The 25,032-nt window shown below is 35.4% G+C and overlaps 1 protein-coding gene across 3 annotated transcripts in view; it reads right to left on the bottom strand.

The window, feature by feature from the left end:
- Positions 1-25,032, bottom strand: part of XRN1 (5'-3' exoribonuclease 1) — a 115,066-nt gene that overhangs the window by 70,621 nt on the left and 19,413 nt on the right. For all 3 annotated transcript variants that reach the window (XM_064586873.1, XM_064586877.1, XM_064586878.1), the window contains exons 7-18: positions 24,399-24,486; positions 24,147-24,315; positions 23,337-23,404; positions 22,641-22,778; positions 20,405-20,471; positions 20,090-20,195; positions 16,676-16,765; positions 13,772-13,928; positions 12,874-12,993; positions 5,233-5,402; positions 4,154-4,274; positions 3,959-4,057 (exon numbers count right to left, since the gene is read on the bottom strand). In XM_064586873.1, coding sequence (XP_064442943.1) covers positions 3,959-4,057; positions 4,154-4,274; positions 5,233-5,402; positions 12,874-12,993; positions 13,772-13,928; positions 16,676-16,765; positions 20,090-20,195; positions 20,405-20,471; positions 22,641-22,778; positions 23,337-23,404; positions 24,147-24,315; positions 24,399-24,486 — 1,393 coding nt within the window. The remainder of the gene's footprint in view (positions 1-3,958; positions 4,058-4,153; positions 4,275-5,232; positions 5,403-12,873; positions 12,994-13,771; positions 13,929-16,675; positions 16,766-20,089; positions 20,196-20,404; positions 20,472-22,640; positions 22,779-23,336; positions 23,405-24,146; positions 24,316-24,398; positions 24,487-25,032) is intronic.

Here is a 25,032-nt window from a genome sequence, read left to right as displayed (position 1 = left end):
AGATTTATTCCTAGGTATCTTATGGTTTTGGGTGCAATTGTAAATGGGATCAACTCCTTAATTTCTCTTTCTTGTGTCTTGTTGTTGGTGTACAGAAATGCAACTGATTTCTGTGCATTGATTTTATATCCTGCCACTTTACTGAATTCCTGTATGAGTTCTAGCAGTTTTGGGGTGGAGTATTTTGGGTTTTCCACATAATGTATCATACCTGCAAAGAGTGAGAGTTTGACTTCTTCTTTGCCTATTCGGATGCCTTTTATTTCTTTTTGTTGTCTGACTGCTGAGGCTAGGGCTTCTAGTACTATGTTGAATAGCAGTGGTGGTAGTGGATATCCCTGCCGCGTTCCTGACCTTAGGGGAAAAGCTCTCAGTTTTTCCCCATTGAGTATGATATTCGCTGTGGATTTTTCATAGATGGCTTTTATGATATTGAGGTATGTACCCCCTATCTCTACACTCTGAAGAGTTTTAATCAAGAAAGGATGCTGTACTTTGTCAAATGCTTTTTCTGCATCTATTGAGAGGATCGTATGGTTCTTGTTCTTTCTTTTAGTAATGTATTGTATCACATTGATTAATTTGTGGATGTTGAACCAACCTTGCAGCCCGGGAATAAATCCCACTTGGTTGTGGTGAATAATCCTTTTAATATACTGTTGGATCCTATTGGCTAGTATTTTGGTGAGAATTTCTGCATCCATGTTCATCAGGGATATTGGTCTGTAGTTCTCTTTTTTGATGGGGACTTTGTCTGATTTTGGATCAAGGTAATGCTGGCCTCATAAAATGAGTTTGGAAGTTTTCCTTCCATTTCTATTTTTTGGAACAGTTTCAGAAGAATAGGTATTAATTCTTCTTTAAATGTTTGGTAGAATTCCCCTGTCCTTTCCTTTAAGAAATATTTTTCTGTTGTTTTTACCCATCTGCCTTTCTTTAACCCTTTATTTTAGTATGAATCTGTTAAAGCTGACCAAGTTTACCTTCCCCTCTGCCAATCCCTTCTTATGAGACAGGAACTATGACCCACTTAAAGTACTATTCTGCAGTATAAACATTATGACACCAGGAAGCTTGCCTCCTCCTCTTCTCAACAGCAATGGCACTTATTAGTAAAGGGTGGCCCACTGACTTTGATCCTGAATGAAATTACTTGGTGAGAAAATAGGTTTCAGTGAAATTATACTGAAGAGCACTCACCTGTAATGTATTACTGTCCATAATAATAGCCAACATTACTAGAAATATTTAGCAAAAAACCTAGGTTCTTAGTTCTGCTGCTAACTCCATTTAAGTTTCTTAATTTGTAAAATTAATGAGTTGGAATAGATGCTTTACAAATTCTACCCAGTTGTAAAATTCCACAATCCTATCATTCTCATGATTATTTTTCTCATGGAGACTGAGAAAGGTGACAAGAATAGCAGAAATGTCTAGAAAAGGGCTATTATTCATTGTTTCATATCACATAATCAGATAACAGAATCTAAGAAATCTGACTTCATTTCAGTTTGTAGTTGGCATAATGAAGTAAGAACCCTTAGATTTAAAATTAGGAATCATGGGTCCAAATTTGGGTTCTATGTCTTTCCAGCTATTGAGTCGTAGGCAAATCATTTAAACCCCACTGAGGCACAGTTTTCTTATATGAGAATAAGAAATAACATCTACCTCACAATGTTTATTTGGTGATAAAATAATATACACAAAAGCTTTTATAAACTATAAAATGCTGTATAAATATTCTGTATGAAATAATAGGTAAAAATTCTGGTTTTAAAAGGAAACATTATCATTATTATTGGTTAAACAACAACAACTTTGTGGTAGCAACTGAAATTTAAATACAAATTCTCATTCAATTCTTTTCTGTTTATTATGCTTAATCATTATTAGCAAATATTTCTTTAACAATTACAGATGACTATTTTTAGACTTTTTGCAGTAACTTAGTTATATTTAGACATCTCTTAATGTGAACATATAAAACAAAAGAATGACTATTCTGATAAATAAAACAAGTTTCAACATTAGAGCTAGCATCCCATAATTATCTTTTTCCCTTCTATACATCTATTTCTTCTTTCATTCTCCCACTCTTCCCTTTAGTTTTTGAAGGAAAAGTCATTTCTCAAATTAATCCTCAGATTAAGCCTAAAACGAGATCCCTTAATACCTCACATGGGGTCTTGTTATCATTAAGATTCCTTCCCTCTAGTGTCTTTAAGACCTCCTTCCTCCATTAGCTCTACCTCTCTCCTTTTGTATGGATTTAGCTTGTTAAACTGTCTCTTCTCTACCTACAGTTATGTTTCTAGACTTCTTTTCAATGATAATCTTCCTAACCAAGGGCCTAATTCCTGCTACTTCTACTTTCCATCTACTTAGACCCACCAACTAGTTCTTAGGAGTTAGGAATGAAATCCTCAAAGGCCAATAATGATGCCTGAAGGACAAATTCACAGACCTTGTTTTAGTTTTTATTCTTGCACTGTATGTAGTATCTACTTCATGCTTCTGTGATATTACCTAACTTAGAAATCATTCTCTCTCACCTCTCTGAACACTATTGTCTTTTTCACTGGTTCCTTTTCCACTATGGGTATTTCTTCGTGCTGAGACTTGAACTCTCAGAGTCAATTTTCTTCAGGAAAATAAGCCCCAAGGCCTCAGCCATCACCCCTTGCTAATGACTCATATATCCCTACTTCCCTCCAAGCTCTAGCTCCAGGTATTAACTGCGTATAAGCAGCCTTTCTCCACTGAGGTTTTTCATCTGAACCACAGAACACAAAAAATAACTTGACTATTTTCTCAATTCTCCAAAGTATGGTACACAACTAGTCCCACTCTAAATGTACAGAATATAAATTAATCTACTACATTCAAATGGATGACTTAGGGCATTAGGGTTTAAATCTCTTGTGGAACTCTTTGTTGAGAAAGGCTGGCAGGGCAGCACCAGTTAAGCATCCTAGCATTGCCTTAAAATTCTATCATTATTTATCATTAATCCCCTCAAGCCAGAGACTTTCCCACTTTAACTTCCTTATTCCAATAAACAGCAATTATTTTCTGGTTAACCAGGCTTGATATCTCAGTCATATTTAGTATTTTCTTCCTCTTTTCATCCTCTGTGTTTGAACAAATGATGAAACTTGTCGATTTTATTAGTTTTATTCATCCAGATCTATCACTACCATTTTTTGTCATTATCACCTAACACTTCTATAACCACAACCTCTGAACTTGCAGGCTTTTCCATTTTCTTCCATTTCTCTTTTGTGCAATTTAGTCTATTATATTGCCACCAAATTAATCCTTATGAAAGTACGATTTCAAGATAACAGTTATGAAAAAAAAAAGTCCAAACTCCTTAGCCTGGTATTCAAGGTCCTCCATAATCTGGCCTCAATCTGTTTTTTCAACCTTATCTTCTACTACTTCCCAACACAAGTCCTCTGCTTCAGTCAGGTTTATCTATTCTCTCTCCTCAAATACATCACATTTATTCTAAAAAAAGAAAGAGTATTAAGAAAAATTTCAGACATACAAAAAGGTTAAAAAGAATAAGATGATAATGTATCACACATTTATTTCCAGCTCAGGTTATTCCTTTCAACTAGAATACCCTTTCCCTACTTTTCTCCTCCCTGTGATAATCTTTTTCTTAGCACCCAGCTCAAGCCTAGTCTCATTTACAAGCCTGTACTTAATCTTCAGCTCACACAGTTTATCTCCTTTCCAAAATTCATGGAGTACTTTTTGCTCATTACATCACAATTATACATTTCCTTTAAAATTTGTGTAAATGTTTCTTTCCTTTTTCCTTATTTACTATGAACTTTTGGAATTACTACATGTTATATCTCTTTGGTAAATTGCAACTAGAACAGTTTTATGTATAGTTTTATGTATAATAAACACTTAATAAATATATAACAAAGAAAATACTTACAAGTTCAACTGATTCTGCATTCACTAAGATTTCTAACATCATGTTTTCTCCACGACTGCTTTGCTGGAATACTTGAACCCCACTTTTCTTCAAAAAAAACTTTAAAAGAATTCAGAGAATTTAATTTTAATTCTTTCTCCATAATCACGTTACATTCAATAAGGTGAAAAAATTCTGAACTAAACAGCCACTGACTTTGTGTTTGATGTGTTTCAGGGTAGGAAATCCACAGAAATACAGTGCCTTCTGGTCAACCCTGGTTATTTTGTTCTTGCTTATGTCTACACGCCAAGCATCTAATGATATTATTTTATACCTAGAAAATAAATCAAAGCATTTAATTCAAAATTCACACACTACAAGCAATCACAGTTTTTCAGTATTCCCTTGAATATTTTGCAAGAGTCATCCTTGCTTTTAAGCAAGGGAATGACAATTTGTCTTTTAAGACAAAGAAAACATACAGCAGGGCAACCCAGATTCTCTGTTATTATAATTGGCTAGATGCAACTACACCTATAGGTTACTGAATGGAAGTTTTCCCCATTAACTTAGAATAAAACTATACATATATATATTTAATTTAGAAGTAAAAGAACATATAAAGCATGTTACAAATCTCCATATCTCCCATGTTCTATAACCCAGATGGAAAATCAACATTTTATAATGTCTATTCCATCCTTCTCTTTGCTTTAACAAAAAGGAAAAGCATAACTGGGAGATGTTCACTTTAGGTGCCATCTGGGTAATTTGCAGCGAAAATGAGAGAAAAGAAAAAAAAAAAGGACATTTTAATGAGGAAGAGAAAGTAGAAATGGGTTTGAGGCAAGAAATTATAGGACCTCTTTTATTTCTTTTTTTCTTCTTTCTGGTTGGGTGGTTGGGAATGTAAGAGGCAAAGTCATAGCACATCAAATAATGCTAGGAGCAGACACTGACAATGGAAACAAAAATTCATATATCCTCTTGAGGTGGGGAAGATACAGATATACACTAGGGAGGAAAAATTAAAAAAACAAACAAACAAAAAACCCAACTTTAACAGAAAAGAGAGAGCGAGAAGAAGAATCTGACCAAAGCAGAGAACTACAGTTGTGAGAGGGAGATGCTATGGTCTTTGGCAAGTTGGATGTAACTCATTATCAACTGACTGTAACTATCAAAAATTATTTATTAATTCTCCAAGTAGATACTCAAAGCTTCCCCCTCCTCTCTCTTCCCTCCCAAGGGGAGCTCCTTGCTGTTGTTGAAAAATTACCAAATAACATTACCTTGTGCAACAACGTTCTATGGCAGGGAACTTTTCTGGCCATGGTGAGGGGTAGCTGAACTCTGTGTCTCTATCATACCAGCACATGAGGCACTCACTATGTTGGTTTCTTTTCCTTTCTTCCTTTTTGAGGGAGTGGTTACATGTTTCCATGGCTTCCAACAATCGCTTCTAAATTTAAAGATTGAAGAGAAGGGTTAAAAGTATAAAATTTCTGTAAGCTCAACATCCAGAATAGATCTTTTCCCTCAGTACACAGAATCATTATTTGTGTTCTTGAAAAACAGAAATCTTAACTAATGGAATTCTTTTCCATTTTATTACATGAAAAACTGTTTCAAAGAACCCTAGAATATTGCTTGCCATTACAAATTATTCTGAACCTATTATTCCAACAATAGGCACTAAGTGTGAATAAGAACAGCAGAGAATCAGGGCGCCTGGGTAGCTCAGTCGATCAAGTGTCTGCTTTCGGCTCAAGTCATGATCCTAGGGTCCTGGGGTCGAGCCCTGCATTGGGCTACCTGCTCAGTGGAGAGTCTGCTTCTCCCTCTGCCTCTCCCCCCAGCTTGTGCTCTCTTGCTCACTCTCTCTCAAATAAATAAAATCTTAAAAAAAAAAAAAGAACAGCAGAGAATCAAATTTTAAATGTGAACTTACCATAATTATTATAGTTTATCATAACTCATAAAGCATTAATCTCTTACTTTACAAATTCTGCCATGGTATAGAAAATGTTTACCTCCCCAAATTATCTCATACATTTAATTAATTTAATTACATATATTTTAATTTAATTTAATTACATTTAATTCCAGTCAGAATCAAAATTGTTAAAAAAATTTTTTTAAAGGACAAAATTGTTGGTGTTCATATGGAAGAATGTGTGAACTGCAAAAACTGGGAACCTGTCTTACTAGATCCTACCACTTTTAATAAAGCTACGTAATAAAAACACTTTAATATTGACACAAGAAACCCATAGACCAGAGGAAGAGAGGTCAAAACAAATTTATATCTATGTCAAACATAGTATTTCAAATATTTAAATAATGGTGTTGCTATAACCACCCAACCAGCTGGAAAAAGAAGCACATACACTTCCCAACTTCATACCATATACAAAAACATGTATCAGAGTAATAAGACAATGGAAGTATTAGAAAGAAAATCTAGGAGAGAGTATCAGTAATTTGGAGTGATAAACTCTTATAAGAGTGGAAAAAACCGGGCGCCTGGGTGGCTCAGTTGGTTAAGCGACTGCCTTCGGTTCAGGTCATGATCCTGGAGTCCCGGGATCGAGTCCCGCATCGGGCTCCCTGCTCGGCAGGGAGTCTGCTTCTTCCTCTGACCCTCCTCCCTCTCATGCTCTCTGTCTCTCATTCTCTCTGTCTCAAATAAATAAATAAAATCTCTTAAAAAAAAGTGGAAAAAACCTAACAGTCTTAAGGGAAAAGACATTTTTTAAATTTTATTTTTTAAAAGATTTTATTTATTTATTTGAGAGAGAGAAAGAGCAAGAGACAGCATGAGCAGAGGGAGGGGCAGAGGGAGAAGCAGACTCCCCGCTGAGCAAGGAGCCTGACGCAGGCCTTGCATGATCTGAGCCAAAGGCAGATGATTAATCGACTGAGCCACCCAGGCGCCCCAGGAAAAGACATTTTTAAATAATAGAAAATGTATGTGACAGAAGATTCATCAACAAAACAAGAGACAAATGCCATGCTGGGAAAGAATACGCCTATCATACAAAGAACGGACAGAAATCAAGAAAGGAAAATGAGGGAAAGGATATAAACAGGTAATTTACAGAAGGGAAAATACAAAGGGCAAACACACATATAAAAATCTACTCAAATTAGGGATCAGAGAAAAACAAATTTGAGTAACAAAATGGCACCCATCAACAATAGATTGGCCAAAATTAAATGAAGCAGTAATATCTAGGTCTGGAGAGGCAGAGAAGTAGGCACTAAATATTGGGTGAGTTAGACTAGTCTTTTTGAAAAAGAATATTCACTAAATGTAAAAATATACAGTCCCATTAGCCAAGCAATCCTGCTTTTGGGAATCTATGTTAAAAAAACAAAATCTCGGGCGCCTGGGTGGCTCAGTTGGTTAAGCGACTGCCCTCGGCTCAGGTCATGATCCTGGAGTCCCGGGATCAAGTCCCGCATCGGGCTCCCTGCTTGGCAGGGAGTCTGCTTCTCCCTCTGACCCTCCTCCCTCTCATGCTCTCTGTCTCTCATTCTCTCTGTCTCAAATAAATAAATAAAATCTTAAAAAAAAACAACAACAACAACACAAAATCTCCAATACCTAAGACTGCATAAACAAACAAAAAGAATACATGAATACACAGGTAGTTTATTATAGCATTATGCACAGTGACAAAAAACATGAAGATTCACACGTTGCAAAATTAGTACAGAGTGTTCTCATGTACCTTTCACCCAGCTTTCCCCAATGATAACATCCTACACATAGCATCAGTACATTACCAAAACCAGGATACTGACATGAGTACAACACTATTAACTATAGACTTATAGTTAATAGTGTTAACTTAGCTTACCAGTGAAATGTGGTTTTTTGTATGTGATTTTTTGTCTATACACTGCTATGAAATTTTTATCAAATGTATAGATTCATATTAACCACCACTAAAACTGGAATACAGAACTGTTATATCATCATAAAGAAATTCCTTGCTATCCCTTTATAATCACACCCTATCCTCAACTTTAACCCCTAGCAACCACTCCATGTTTTATATCACGGTAATTCTGTCATTTCAAGATTATATAAATGAAACAATATAATATATAACCCTCTGACACTGACATTTTTACTCACTGACTTTTTTCACTTAACTGAATTGTTTTCATCCAAGTTGTTTATATCAATAGTTCTTTATATTGCTGAGTAATATTCCATGATATGGATATACTACAATTTGTTTATCTACTCACTCATTAAAGGGAATTTGAATTTTTTCCAGTTTGGGGTTATTACAAATATACTGCTCCGAACATTCATGTATAGGTTTTCTTGTGTGGACATAATTTTCATTTCTCTAGGATAAATATCCAGGAGTGTGACTGCTGGGTTGAATAGTAAATCTATGTTTAACTTTATAAGAAACTGCTGAACTATTTTCCAGAGCGGCCTCCTAGACTTTTAGTCCAATAATTATCTATGCCATTTTTTAAAACGTTTACAGAAAAAGTAGTATAAAGAGGAAAGAAGTAGCAAAATCTAGAGAAGATTATAGAATAAAACAGATAATACTATACCATAATGTCTTGATTCTAAGATACCATTGATATTGTAAATATTAACACAATAAAATTAATAACAAATTTTCAGGAAACAAATAACAAACTGAATTTCCATAATTACTGTTTACTGACAATGGTATTTACTTACATCCTATTTTCTTCTCTAATGTCACATTCAAAATTTGAGTCTAATCCTTCTTCATATTCAAAATATAAAAAATTGTCAAAAATATATGTATATATATATACTGGGGCCCCTGGGTGGCTCAGTCGGTTAAGCATCCAACACTTGATTCCGGCTCACGTCATGATTTTGGCTTAGGTCATGATTTCAAGGTTGTGGGAGTGAGTCCTGTTTCGGGCTCTGCACTCAATGGGGAGTTTGCTTGAAATTCTCTCTCTCCCTCTGCCCTGCCCCTCCAATAAATAAATCTTAAAAATATAGGGGCGCCTGGGTGGCTCAGTTGTTAAGCGTCTGCCTTCGGCTCAGGTCATGATCCTAGGGTCCTGGGATCGAGCCCCACATCGGGCTCCCTGCTCGCCGGGAAGCCGGCTTCTCCCTCTCCCACTCCCCCGGTTATATTCCTGCTCTCACTATCTCTCTGTTGAATAAATAAAATCTTTAAAATATATATATATATATATATACACACATATACACACATATACATAAAATTTTCTAGGTTACTTGGCTCTGTGAATGTATGAATCTTTATAATCTTATAATCTTGAACACTTTAGCATCTTTAGGGATGGGCAGCATAACATTAAGGTAGAATGATGTTGTAATGTGCTGACCCCCATTAGTACTGAAGGACTTGTTTGCCCAGATGCTGAAAGTGCTACTGGCTTGCAACCCTCCCTCAGCTATCTCTTGGAAATATCCTTAGATGAAAAGTTATCTCACATAAGGTCATGCACCCTTCTGAAATGAAGTCTGCATCCAAGACTGACAGATGAAGGGAATGAGGTCTCAGGTCCTTTGTAGCAACTTAGTAGAACTTTAATGGGCCATTCCAGCTTTTAGAGTGACTTCTGGGGTCAGCTAAGGCCTTTGTTGAGAAAGCACTGTAGCCCAGCCTGTCCTTCTAACCAATCCTGTTTTCTTCTCTACCCAACATCTTAGAGGGTAGCCATCAAGAAACCAAAGTAGGGGGCCAAAAGTCTAGGAGAAGAGAGACTGCAGAGAAATTCCCAGAGAACAGATTTAGCTCTAATTAGGCTCTAATCAAGGAACAATTTGTGCCCCTGGATATAGGGACTCGCTGCATGTTACTTAGTTGGGATTTCAAAATTGTTATAGATCAGTGATTGTTATGTGCATCCTCTTCCTGCCCTTTTTTGACAGGAGCTACTTACTGCGGTAATCCTGTCATTGTCTCTCCAATACAAATTTGGGTATGTTGGGGAGTGTAGATGTGTTTTTTTGTTTTTGTTTTTGTTTTTAATTCACTGGTCTCTGAGTCAGGAGAGCTGTCCCTGGGGAGCTGCATTTGAGGAGTTTAATCCGCATCTAGACTTGATTTAAAGATGAAATTCTAGGCTTTGAGCCTGATGTATAATGAGATGAAATTTTTGGGAGAAGTCAGTGTGTCTTCAATTTGAATGGGATGCAAATTCTAGCCAAAGGGGGCAGACTGTAGTAGATGGTTTGCAAAGACGGCCATAATAATTCCTCCTATCTTCGTATGCAAGCTCCTTTAAATGTTAAGAAAGTGATCTATTTCCCTATTTCTTAAATCCAAGTTGGTCTTATAACTTGCTTTATTCAAAAGAATGTAGTGAAAGTGATACTATGCAAACTCCAAAGCTCAAGAGGCCCTGTAGCTTCTGTTCTCACCTTCCTGGAACCCAAGATCACTGTGAGAATAAACCTGAGTTAGTCTCCTGGAGGGTGAGGGATCACATAGAGGGCTCAGCTCACAACTAACACCAACCACCAATCATATCAATGAGATCATCTCAGACAACCAATTCCACTAGAGAGCAAGAGTGAGGGTGAAGGCAAGGGTGAGAGTACACACGGCAAACAGCTCAAGTCTGCAGGTAAACTGTTTCTAGCACCAGAGTTTGTGTAATAATTTTTCATGAGGCACAAATAGGTCCTATCAATTTCTCAGTTCTGAAAATTTTATCATCTATTCCTATTTAGTAATTTCCACCAGCATATACTTTCACTGACTATCCTGTAACAGGAATTTTTCTTTTTACATCTTACGTACCTACTTTCAGATAACTTCTTGTGTAAATTCTGAGCTTCTGCTCCCAAAAAATATAAAAGAATATGGTAATTCTGCCAGCTACAAGTTTTGTTTCAGTGGTAATACCATAATGCAATTTTGCTGAAAACATTTAAAATTTCATTGAGGTGTCCAACCTTAAAATTCAATCACAATGAACTAACGTGATAACTGGATGAACAACAATATCTACATGGAACTAAGTTTGTACACATGCAGGCTATAATGACTATGTCACAACTTAATCCTGTCTGGTGGCTAGCAAGTATCTCTTCACATATAACAAGTGTTCTTGTTTAAAAATTAATAAGATGTGAATAAACACTTGTTTCCTCCACTCCATAATCATGTCAGTTTCCCCTCCCCCCGTCCCCCGAGAGGACACTTTTTTTGAGGTATAATTTACTTTCAGAGCTTTTGGTTCCATTGATTTTTCTATATTGTTTGTTCATTTTTTATGGATTTCTATTCCTATCTTTATTATTTCCTTCATTCTGCTTAGTTTGGGTTTAATTTCTCTTGCATTTTTAGCTTCTTGTGGTAGGAAGCTTAGATAATTTATTGTAAGACTTTTTCTTGTTCAGTATAAGCATCTAGAAACTTAAGCATCCAGAAACTTAAGCATCCCTTTAAGCACTGCTTTAGCTTCATCGCACAGATTATGTTGTGTATTTATTATCATTTAGATCACAATATTTTCGAATTTCCCTTCTAATTTTTTCTCCTTTCAATTCTGACAGCTTTTGCTTTATGTATTTGAAGCTCTGTTATAAGGTACATATACATTCAGGATTTTTATATTTTCTTGATGAACTGACTTGACTTTTTTTTTTAAGTAATCTCTGTCTAATATGGGGCTTGAACTCATAACCCCAAGATCAAGAGTCACATGCTCTACTGACTGAGTCAGCCAGGTGCCCCAAACTGACTCAATTTTTTTTTTTTAATATTTTATTTATTTGACAGAGAGAGACACAGCAAGAGAAGGGACACAAACAGGGGCAGAGGGAGAAGGAGAACCAGACTCCCCGCTGAGCAAGGAGCCTGATGTGGGACTCCATCCCAGGACCCCGGGATCACTACCTGAACCAAAGGCAGATGCTTAACGACTGAGCCACCCAGGCGCCCCCTTACTCGATTTTTTAATCAATATGAAATATTCTTCTTGATCTCTGGTAATACTCCTTGTCTTGAAGTCTATTTTTCTAATGTGAGTAAAGCCACTCTGGCTTTCTTAGCATACCTAGAAGTTTTGATGCACATAATGAAGAAGAGAGTAGTTAAATCTCATTAATAAAACATAAATGGTGATTAAAACCCATTGCTCATTAACTTACATGAAATAATCTCTAAGAATATATGTGTATAAATGAAAAGATGTTCAACATCACTCATCATCAGTGAAATACAAATCAAAACTACAATGAGATGTCACCTCACACCAGTCAGAATGGCTAAAATTAACAATAAAGGAAATAACAGGTGTTGGCAAGGATGTGAAGAAAGGGGAACACTCTTACACTGTTGGTGGGAATGCAAACTGCTGCAGCCACTATGGAAAACAATATGGAGGTTCCTTAAAGTTAAAAATAGAACTACCCTACGATCCAGTAGTAAATACCTTTAGGTATTTACCTAAAGGATATAAAAATATTAATTCAAAGGTATAAATGCACGATGTTTACAGCAGCATTTCCACCAATAGTCAAACTATGGAAAGAGCCCAATGTCCATTGACTGATGAATGGATAAAGAAGATGTGGTGTATATATACAATGAAATAAATCAGAAAGAGACAAATACCATATGGTTTCACTCATATGAGGACTTTAAGAAACAAATGAATGTAGCGGGGAAAAGGCAAACCAAGAAAAAGACTCTTAATCATAGAGAACAAACTGATGGTTACTAGAGAGGAGGTGGGCAGGGTGTCGGGTTAAACAGGTGATGAGGATTAAGGAGGGCAAGTGTTGTGATGAGCACCAAGTATCATAAGTGATGAATCACCAAATTCTACACCTGTAAATAATATTACACTATACTTTAACTAACTGGAATTTAAACAAAAACTTGGAAGAAAGAAAGAATATATGCATATATGTAACTATTTCATGTACCGACCTCATCAATAAAAGGTATTAGTACCACAGCTTCCCATTCCTGTTGTTTCCCATTTAGGTCAGTTTTAAAATCAGGTGGATAATATTCTATAATTGGTGAGTCTTCACTGGTCATCAAGTGCTATGGAAATATAAAAGAGTAATAGAAATATAAGAACTAGTATCAATATAACTTTTTGTTAATATATTTACAATATTTACTCATTATGTTACAGTTTAAAATTCCTAAGCAAAAGCAAAACTAAAGTTTTACATCTTAGAAATGCTACAATATACTTGCTATATTTTTGATTTTCAGCTATGAGACTTCTAATTTCACTGCTACTCATCACTTTCCCATTCCAGTGACTTAGTTATGTAGCAAAACCATCTTTACTCTGAATTTCAACTTTACCATTTCTATCTTTTATTGTCTTATCACTCTATAAGGCCCACTTAAATTCTGTTCTCAGACTTCATTCACAGGCTTCCAATAGTCCTCCATTTTTAACCTTGTTTACTTTTGTACTTTTGTGTCCTAATCAATTGATTTTGTTAAGTAATATAAGATCTAAGTTTAAATTATCTAAGATAATTTAAAAAGAAAAAAATTCTAAAATCCAAGAATCTCTTCACCACTAATAGCAAAGATGAAAGGTCCAATAAAAAGACATGTTTTCATTAGACATTTTACAACAGAGATAGATGAAGAAAGCCTAAGTATGTCTTCTAGGAAAGAGCTACAAAAGACTATAGTATAACATTTTTTAAATAAGTAAAACAGCGTATTTCTCAGGGTAATACAAAAACATTTAATAACCAGTATGGCATGGGCACAGAACCATCTAGATCTTCTAGGCTTGTATGAGGAGCTCCTAACTATCAAAACAGACACAAAAACATTTAATTTTAAAACTCACCTGGTAGCATGTAGGAAGTAAATTTTTGCTAGCTGCTGGGAGTACAGCAAGAAGCTGTTCAAATGGCTTAAAAGGTTTTCCTAGTTCAAAATGGATTTTGAGTGTACTGATGTTACGGATATCAGATAGGAAAGGGGCATAATGGTAGGGATAATACCTATAAAACAAAACTGAGTTTTAAACAATTGGCAACTTTATGAAACAGGTCAATATTAAATATATACTTTTCCTTATTTAGCAACACAGCAATAACTCTAAAGAAAAAAAAATGATTACCCATAGTACTATCACTTGATTTAAGAAATCAGCAGCACTAGCATATTTAGGTCATGTGATGGCAACAAATGTTGTATTTTCTTAATTTTTTTTTAAAGCTTTTATTTATTCATTTGACAGAGAGAGAGAGAGAGAGAGAGCACAAGCAGGGGGAGCGGCAGGCAGAGGGAGAGGGAGAAGCAGGCTCCCCGCCCAGCAAGGAGCCCAATGCGCATCTCGATCCCAGGACCCTGGATCATGACCTGAGCCAAAGGCAGACGCTTAACCAACTGGACCACCCAGGCGCCCCTGTATTTCCTTAATTTTTAAGGTATAATTTCACATTTCCAAAATTGGGATGTATCATGTAATTGAAGGATATAGATAGAAACACAAATATATGTGTATTTATATAAAATATATGTGTGTGTATATATATGTATGTTACCTAAATAAAATATAATGGTCCTTTTAGCTTCCAAGATATTGAGTGTGAATCTTCCAATCAGTAGACTCTTAGAATATGTACTGACGTGGTCAGAAGACTTTCAGTTAGCACACATGAGCTGGAGCCTCTCTCAAGAGCACAGAGAGAACAGTGAGTCTGAGCTCATGTGGCTGTTACTAGTCAGCTCTAAGAACTTTTATATCTTTGAATTGGTATATATAGGATTAAACCATTTATCAATCATACACACTATTTTTGTTTTTAATGCCTTCCCGTCTATAACTACAGGTATAAATATTATTTTTTTTTAAAAGATTTTATTTGTTTATTTGACAGAGAAAGAGAGAGCACAAGTAGGCAGAGAGGCAGGCAGAGGGAGAGGGAGAAGCAGGCTCTCTGCTGAGCAGGGAACCTGATGCAGGGCTCGATCCCAGGACCCTGGGATCATGACCTGAGCCGAAGGCAGACACTTAACCACCTGAGCCACCCAGGCGCCCCCAGGTATAATTTTTTTTTTTATTCTTCTGTTAATCCCCATACACTACATCATTAGTTTTAGATGAAGTGTTCCATGATAGGTATAAATATTTTTTACAAAGCTTTAAACATACAATTTTTAAATAATTTCACCGTTTTTAATGTTTGACTAAGGATGCTAAAAATAAATATTTTTTCCCCACAATTATAACATATTTCAAAAAGATGAGAAAGTTTAGGAGGCAGATAGCATTTAGAATGGGAATGGATAGACTTTGGAATCAGATAGGCTTAGACTTGATTCTTGGGTGTATGCCTTTAGAAAGATTACTTTCTGGGGTGGCTGGGTAGCTCAGTGGGTTAAGCGCCCAACTCTTGATTTTGGCTCAGGTCATGATCTCAGGGTTTTGAGACTGAGCCCTCCGTTGGGCTCTGTGCTGGGCATGAAGCCTGCTTAAGATTCTTTCTCCCTCTCACTCTGCTCCTCCATCCCATTTTCTCTCTCTCTCTCTAAAAAAAAAAGAAAGAAAGATTGCTTTCTAAAGTAATGGAGATAAGTGAGCCTCATCTGTAAAAGTCAGACAACAATACTTATTTTATAGTGGTGAGGATTATATGAGAACATGCTTTTCAAGTGCCTGGTCTTAATGCATGATACATAATAAGATTAGTTTACACTCACCCTATTAAGAAATGGCAAATCAAGGATTTTTGTCATTAGAATGCTCTTCAGAGAGGCCCTGAGAATTAGGTAGTTATTGCAAAAAATTTTTTTAAAAGATTATAATTAATTGAAATCAATTAATATACATAATTTGTACTAGTTTGTTTTCCTTCATGGTGCTTTAAAACAAAGCCTAGCAAAGGTGCTATCAAAACAAAACAAACAATCTCATCATTTAAAAGTCTCTCCTTTTTCCTGTATCATTTTTTGGTTTGTTATTTTTCTATTCTGGTGGATGGTTTAGAAAAGTAGATGGAACTTGCTGGAATAGGAAACATGAGAGAAATGGAAAATTATTACTATTTCAAGGAAAAGCAAATAATTCCTTTCTCCTTTCTTCTTCACCCTTCCCAGTCTAACATTCAAATAACCCATTCTTTAATAATCACTCTTTTTTTTTCTTAAAGATTTTATTTTATTTATTTGAGAGAGAGAGTAAGAGAGAGAGCACAAAAGGGGGTAGGGTCAGAGGGAAAAGCAGACACCCCACTGAGCAGTGAGCCCGATGCGGGACTCGATCCTGGGACTCCAGGATCATGACCTGAGCTGGAGGCAGTCGCTTAACCAACTGAACCACCCAGGCACCTTCTTTAATAATCACTCTTGATAGAAAAATTTTTTCAAACATACAATAATGTAGCAAAGAATGTAATGAACAACCCTATATAACCATCACTCAGACCCATTAATTATCAACACTCTGTCACAGTTGATTCATCATAATAGAGAATTTTAAATCCTTAGATTTAAAGCGCTTTCATTATTGGCCATCTGCTAGGGCTGGAAGTATCTCTGTTACACAAAGGTCTTTAAAAAGTATTTTCATATAAGAAAAGATTACCTATATTTCATTTAAACTTGGCTATATATATCTTTTTAAAAATGCCACCATAAATAGAAATAAAGAGAAAAGAGAACCCTAAATGAGATTATAGGAGAACAAACCATTATTTAAAAAAAAAAAAAAAATCAAAACTTTATTTTTGTTTGTATTCCTCACCAGCTCCAAGACTGAACTCCGTGATAGTAATAGTGCAAAATCCACTGTATTGCCTGAACATAACATGCAGCTTGATCAGCCAGAAAGTCGCTGAAAATAGAAAAGAATATTTTCATTATAATGTTAATTTTTGAAGACAGGCCATTTGTCTTTAGAGCATGATCTGCTGATACACTCTGCCTCACATATGTTTTATATAATCAATGAATAAGCTAAAAATTGTAATCAGAAAAATTCCAAAATATTATTTAAAACAAATTCCATCCTGTCAGATTAAAGGTTTGCCTTATAGTTTCCCTAAACCGCCCATCAGAATAATACTTAAACCTACTGTGCATATTTATTCAGTCAATGTACTATGCCTGTGGTTTAAAGTTTGAGGATTTGGCCAATGAAGCTTTTGATAAGGTGGCATTACCACTGTCCAAAATAGCCAGGGTGTGATAGGAGACAGGGATGGGAAACTTTATCTGAGAGGATGCCTGAGAAAAATCACAGGAGGAAATGAGGAAGATCACAGAATCTGGGTATAGCAGCTAGAACACACTTTGAAAAATGCTATATTCACTGAACAATATTCCCTCTAATCCTTTCTTTCTCAAAGACCATCATTTAAGGTAAAAAACATTTAAGGTAAAATACATATACACACACCCACACCCACACACGAGACTTGGGCTAAAGCCAAAAAGTAGCCATAAACCTGCTAGTGGCTGTTAGCAAAATTCAGGTAGAGATGGCATTTAGAAATTCCAGATCTCAATATTTCTGGGAGGTACACTTTTGAAAATGAAACATTAATTTTTCATTAAAAAATATTTTCTCATTATTGAAAATCTAGACAATGAAGAAAAGCATTTTTATTACCTTACAGCAATCACTATTACATATTGGTATGGTTTTTTTCAGTCTTTTTTCTATGCCCAGGTTGGTTGGTTTTTTATGTTTAATATTAATTAGAGTATACTGTATACATGATTTTGTGTCCTGCTTTTGAAATCTGTGCTTAATAATATACTATAAGTATCTTTCCAAATTGTTATGAACTTTTTATAAGTACCAGTTTAGCAGTTCTACAGATTCTGAGGACAGTGTTATGGCAAGATGGTGACTATGATACATGGGAAGTGGACATGATTATGAGGACATGTAGATCATTTCTAATTTTGTGCTATTATAAAAAACTCTGCAATAAACATCCTTGTGTATAAGAATCGTCTGTGTTTCAGTTTATATTTTTAAGACAGATTAGTACTTAGAATTACTGAGTCAAAGGGATAAATATTTTAAAGACTTTTGGATATACACTTCCCAAAATAATTTTACCAATTTATATTTCCACCAGTAATTAGGAAAGAATACTACCATCACTTTTGGACCAACATTGAACATAACGATTTTAAAAGATTTGCTTATTTGTTAGGCAAACAAATGGTATCATATTTTCATAAGTCTATATTTTAATATATAAAAGGGAAGGGAAATAAAACACAAGATTTGTTAGCTATCATATTAAGAATGTACTGCCCAAAGCAGGTATTACAGTGCTATATAACTGCAATCAAGGAAATATAAGGATTAAGGAATAAAAGATTAAAAGCATAACTATTTTATTTGTTTTTTTAAAGATTTTATTTATTCATTTGACAGAGACACAACGAGATATCTCAAGTCTCAGAAGTCTTACATGCTAGTGGTACTTGACAAAGCTTTAAATGAGCTGGTGAATTGTACTAGAATTCCTGTACCTCTAGTTCCTAGAGGTCAGTATGAATATAGACCGGAAATACTATGTCTAGACTAGACTAGAAGACAGTCTGAGAGTATATAAAGCAATGTCTAAAAGCTTGGGTCTAAATCTGGGCAGGCTCTAGAAAAGATCTAATATTTAGTGTTTTATTACATTAAAAAAAAGATAAGAACAGTATAGAAAATATCTAAGTATAATATCTAAGTATGTAAAAGGGTACATAGCATTTCATGAAACTCTTATCTCACTTAGAGAGAAGCAGTCTCATCCAGTGGTTAAGAGTATTAACTGGGGGGCACGCCTGGGAGGCTCAGTCGGTTAAGCGTCTGCCTTCGGCTCAGGTCATGATCCCAGAGTCCTGGGATTGGGCCCCACATTGGGCTCCTTGCTCAGCGGGGAACCTGCCTCTCCTCCTGCCTGCTGCTCCCCCTTCTTGTACATGCTCACTCTCTCTTTCCCTCACAAATAGATGAAATCTTAAAAAAAAAAAAAAGAGTATTAACTGGGGGCACCTAAGCTGACAGTAGAGCATGTGATTCTTGATTTTGAGGTTGTGAGTTCTATATCCATGTTGGGTGTAGAAATTACTTAAAAAAATAAACTTAAAAAAGAAAAAAAGAGAGAGAGAGAGAAAGAGAATATTAACTCTGGAGCCAGACTGCCTATGTTCAAATTCTGGCTCTGCCACTCACTGACTATGTCACCTTGGTAAGTCACTTAAGCCTCTCAAATCCTGGTTGGCTCAGTTGGTAAAGCATGCGACTCTTGACCTTGGGGTTGTAAGTTCGGGCCCCACATTGGGTGTAGAGATTACTTAAAAATAAAATCTTAAAAAAAAGAAAAAAATATGGGCGCCTGGGTGGCTCAGTTGGTTAAGCGACTGCCTTCAGCTCAGGTCATGATCCTGGAGTCCCGGGATCGAGTCCCGCATCAGGCTCCCTGCTCAGTGGGGAGTCTGCTTCTCCCTCTGACCCTCCCCCTTCTCATGCTCTCTCTATCTCATTCTCTCTGTCAAATAAATAAATAAAATCTTTAAAAAAAAAAAAAAGAAAAAAGAAAAAAATAATCTACCTAAAAAAAAAAAGCCTCTCCATTCCTTAATTTCTTCTATTGTAAAATAGTAATTTATTTATCTTAAAGAACTGTTGTGAGAATTAAGTCAGTCAATATTTTAAAATTGCTTAGAATAGCACTTGGTACTTGGTAAGCACTTTATAAGATTTTGTTAATTAAATAAAATACAAACATATGTAGTTCATACTGTGGGCTGCAGTTTAAAAGTGTGAAAGTTACCATTCTAGAGGTCAAGTTCTTAAGGAACTTTTGGGCTAGGTATTAACCTGGGGCTAAGCCAGGTAGCCTTTTTTTTTTTTTTTTTTAAAGCCAGGTAGCCTTTGAGATGAGTTTGATGTGAATCCAGAAAATGGAAGGAAAAAAAAACTAACCATTTTCTACCTGCTAACTTTTTACCAAAGGAATATAACACATGTCAATTATCACCTTCTCCAAAACCACAGCAGTTGAAAGATTGACACTACAATAATTTATGTAATCAAAAAATTCTCCTTGCCCACTACCTTAACTATCAAAATTATGCTGTTTTTTGAAGAACTGCAAAATCTAATTTTTTCTATTTTAAAGTAAAAGCATTGGTAAAAACGTACTCAGACACTACATCAACTCCCATCTTCGTCATGTAATATGTTCTTTTATATTGTCTAAACTCAGTTTCAAATAGGTCATCATCTTCAGTTTCATCTTCTAAATTATCTGGAAAAAAAGCCAAAAGACAGTGGCTGAAAATTATAAATATTCTGTTTTTCCACCTAGAATTTTGACAAATACATAGCAAAGCAGATGCCTACAAACTAACATAGAAATCTGTTCCATCCAATATTATTAATTAGTACTTACTAAGGAATGATACAATAATCATCTTGTCAAAAATATAACATAGTGAATACAGAGTTTGTACTCACCCTTAGAAGTTACCACTTCTTCTCCATTTTTGTCTAAAGCAGCCCAACAAATGGCATTTTCCTGGCCCTACAAAAATTATAAATCAATATAAAATTAATGGCGAGATGTATTTCAAAGTAAGATAATTGAACAGGGAGATTTAAAAAATACTAAAAAGAACTGAATGATCCTTAAGTGACAACACTGTGAAAGTTCTTTCAAAAAATAATCCTCAAATACTATGTAAATGTTTTGGTTTTATATCACTTGTTTTCTAAATCTTTATTATTCAGGCCTCTCAAAAATATGTAATAGGTAATTCTCACCTATTGTGTTAACATAATCTATTTGTTTATAATCGAATCCAATGATTACAAATATTACATGTTTTCTGTATCTTTGGATTCCATCATTCTTTTTTTTTTTTTTTAAAGATTTTATTTATTTATTTGAGAGAGAGAGACTGAGAGAGAGAGCACAGGAGAGGGGGGAGGGTCAGGAGGGTCAGAGGGAGAAGCAGACTCCCTGCCAAGCAGGGAGCCCGATGTGGGACTCGATCCCGGGACTCCAGGATCATGACCTGAGCCGAAGGCAGTTGCTTAACCAACTGAGCTACCCAGGCGCCCTTGGATTCCATCATTCTTATAACTCTGTTTTTTATTCTCCACTTCTAAATTTTTCTCTCATGCAACTCATTTGCTTTTCTATAGTTCTCACATCTCATCAGAGGGAGAAGCAGGCTTCCCGCTGAGCAGGGAGCCCGATGTGGGGCTCGATCCCAGGACCCTGGGATTATGATCTGAGCTGAAGTCAGACACTTAATGACTGAGCCACTTCTGGGGCATAGGAAATCAAAGATTCTTCATATCCTTCCCATCTGTTTTTCCCCCCCTTGTGATCTCAACTTTTCTGTCCTCTATTTTCTGATTGCCTATCTACTGCCAGTGATTCTCATTAGTTCTTCTTACTCCCTTATTCCCTCATTAGTTCTTCTTACTCCCTTATTCCCATTTCCCTTTGTTCATCCAAACTATGGCCTCTGCTAACTTCCTTTGCTGGGACTCTTCCTCTAGTTCCTCTCAGTTTGCCAGTGTCTTTAACAGTAACTACATGCCTGAAGACTTGTGAAGCTTAAGGACTGGGCTGAGCTGCGTGGAGCCAGGGATTACTGATTCCCAAATAGTTGCTGAGACTATTTCCTTAAGAGAAAAAACAAAGTAAAAAGCAAACTGACAGCTCCTAAGTTTCACTGAGAAAAATCTAATCAATTAGAAGCACTACACTAGAGAAAATCAGGATAAATACCCTTCCTGGAGCAGAATTACTAGCCTTAAACCTAAATAGAACCAGTATAGCAAGGAGAGTGCAGGAAACTCCTTAATTTTATCAGAACCCAGTAACTATGAATAGACTGAGGAAAATTTCATAAGAGGTTTCTCTTCGAAGCTAACACATATAAGACATTCTTTAGAGCTTATTAGTGATGTTTTATAGGGTATTAGCATATTCTAACTGATTCTATTATTTATTTATTGAGCACCTAGCATTTATTAGCTATTGTGCTATTATTTACTCTTAAACTAGCCTATTGCTGTTTTTTATATATGATTTTATATATAAATTACTTCTAGGGAAAAATCACTGATCTAGTTGATGTTTCAATATTAAATGCTATTAATACCCACATTTTACAAAAGATAACTAATTTTCTGGGCTCTTATATTTAGAAGTTTTTCTTCACTTATTAATAGGATGGATGAACAAAGAAAACACAATGTTCTTCTTCAAAGGTAAAAATAAGAAGTTGATTTTTATTTTATTTATTTATTTATTTATTTATTTTATTTTTTTATTTTTTTAAAGATTTTATTTATTTATTTGAGACAGAGAGAATGAGAGAGACAGAGAGCACATGAGAGGGGGGAGGGTCAGAGGGAGAAGCAGACTCCCCGCCGAGCAGGGAGCCCGATGCGGGACTCGATCCCGGGACTCCAGGATCATGACCTGAGCCGGAGGCAGTCGCTTAACCAACTGAGCCACCCAGGCGCCCAAGAAGTTGATTTTTAAAGATCAGATTTAAATGATAGGATCTAACAAAGAAGAAACCAAAATTTTTAAATGTTCAATAGGAGAAAATAAGAAATGAAAATGAAATGAGGCAACCCTAAAAATCATAAGAAGGAAAATGAGGAACAAGGAATATCAGTTTTACCTTTACAGCTAAAAAAATGAAAGGACACCTAAAAAAATGGACACCTTTGATTTTTTCTTTTCCTTGTAGTTCTTGGCTTCTTCTGCTGCAACACCTGCTGCTTCATTGAGGTACTTGTTACCAACTTTGCTTTCAAACCACTTTAGGTCCACAAAAACTTCACTGAAGTGTTCCCGATCAAACTGTAAAAAATATTTAAATTCATTTAAAAATAATTTAAGTATGTCTGGGAGAATACAAACCAAACTTCTAACATTTTTTTTTTTTTAATGGTATATTGTGATATATCTGCTAGGGTTTTCTTTTTTTCTTTCTTTTTTTTTAAAAAAAATTTATTTATTTATTTGACAGAGAGAGACACAGTGAGAGAGGGAACACAAGCAGGGGGAGTGGGAGAGGGAGAGGGAGAAGCAGGCTTCCCGCGGAGCAGGGAGCCCGATGTGGGGCTCGATCCCAGGACCCTGGGATTATGATCTGAGCTGAAGTCAGACACTTAATGACTGAGCCACTTCTGGGGCATAGGAAATCAAAGAATGTTACTTTTTTATGCACATGGGGACCTCATCTACTAGTCTGAAAATCAAAAATAAAAAGCAAATAAAAATAAATTTAGGTGAAATTACACAGAATGATCAATTGGAGTAGAAGTACCAAAACTTTTTCTTCTGACATTATGTAATTGGCTTCTGACCATTTATAGCTACCCTGGGACAAGAAAATAAAAATATCTAGTTACTTACATCTGATAGTTTCACAAGGTATTTCTCAAATCTAGGTAAGTTGAGATGCCCACTTTCATTAATATAACCTAAAAGGAACAAAATCTAAATTTGTACTAAAAGCGGACACTATTTTTTCTAAACAATTCTACAAAATTCTTTTTATAAAATGTTGAATGTTGGCACTCTACTAACCAAGAAAAAACACTCAGAGTTGGGCTATATAACTGACTCTAGTGTCTATGAACTTGATGTTATAATATAAAACATGTAACAACTAAAGCAAAATAAAAGAAATTCCAGGTTCACATAATAATCCTACCACATTTCCAACATCTGGTAATAGTTAATTACATATGTTCTAAAATCTATCCAGATTATTCATTTAATATGTTAACTTGAGAAGAACTAATGCCCTGCTATTCTGCTGTCTGTTTGATTCAGCATTCACCACTGTTTATCAATTTCTCAATTGAAAAATCTTTCCCTATTAAATATTGTGATACCTATCCATTTAGAAAAATGAACTTCTATGCTTTAATATGAAGGGAGCTAAGTGAAATAAACAACTTCTGCTGGCTTTCTTAAACAATCAAAGGCAGAGATTAGTCAGGTATCAATAAATGAGGCTGCTTAACTCTTGTCATTTTCTTTGCTTGTGAACCACTGAAAATTATAACCCCAGAGCTTGGTGCCTTAGACCAAAAGAAACCCCCAATTTTTTCCCTACTGTAGTTGTGCATGCAATAATCTAATAAACTGAGTGAAATTTTTAGGATTAGCTGAGTGCTAAATTAAAGTAGCCTCCAATGAATATTAAACTTTTCTTACCACCAAGTTCTGGCAGGATGGTAATATATGTTCCATAAAGAAGAGGCAGTGCATCATGATTAATATGTAAATGAGGTAGATGAGGGATAAAATCATTGCCAACAAGAAATCCCATCAAAATCCAATCATCTATTATCCTTTCAATATCATATTTAAAAGTGATCTTGTCCTACAGCAAAATGGAGAAAAAAATCAAATTGTATGGAAATTCCTGCTAACACATCTTTGGTCCACAGCTATATTAATACTTACTTTTAATACTGAAAACTCATAGTCAATATACTCTCTCATTAAAGACAAGTGTAGGAGGTGAAATGTGGTTTCTTCTGGTGCACATACCCTGTAATTAGATAATCAACACAAAATTAATTATATCTTTAAGGTTCAAGTTTAAAAATGCAGCAACGCTTAAAATAAAACATCATTAGAAGATAATTAATTCTTGTAATCCAGGCATATAATTTATATGAAATCTGCAGGGTAGTGTAAAGATAGAAGTATAATAGATATAACATAAAGTTCAAAATAATTGGTCTGCATTATGCTTTCTGTGGAAAGATTCTCAGAATTAAGAAAGCCTAAATAAGATAGAACAGATATAAGAAACCAGTGGGATCTGGCCCATTTAAGTCTGGTCACCAGCAGAAAGCATACAGATAAGTGAGTATTTATACTTTTCTGCCTATTGCAGTACAGTCTAAGGCTTCAATGGTGAGGCACCATCACTTCTTTCCTCTTATCTTTCCCTGGCTTGGTTTAGGGGTCTATATTCCAAGCTATTGGCCAATACTCCAAGTTTAGCCAGAAGTAAGAATATAAACTGACAGTAGTATTTTAAAAGGATTAGATAACACGAGCAAGTGGATTTACCCTGGGAATACAAGGG

The sequence above is a fragment of the Mirounga angustirostris genome, unplaced genomic scaffold, assembly GCF_029215605.1.
Source record: "Mirounga angustirostris isolate CCGP_5_RB_7025 unplaced genomic scaffold, mMirAng1.0.hap1 SCAF_1, whole genome shotgun sequence".
Taxonomy (NCBI): domain Eukaryota; kingdom Metazoa; phylum Chordata; class Mammalia; order Carnivora; family Phocidae; genus Mirounga; species Mirounga angustirostris.
This window is presented reverse-complemented; position numbering and strand designations above follow the sequence as displayed.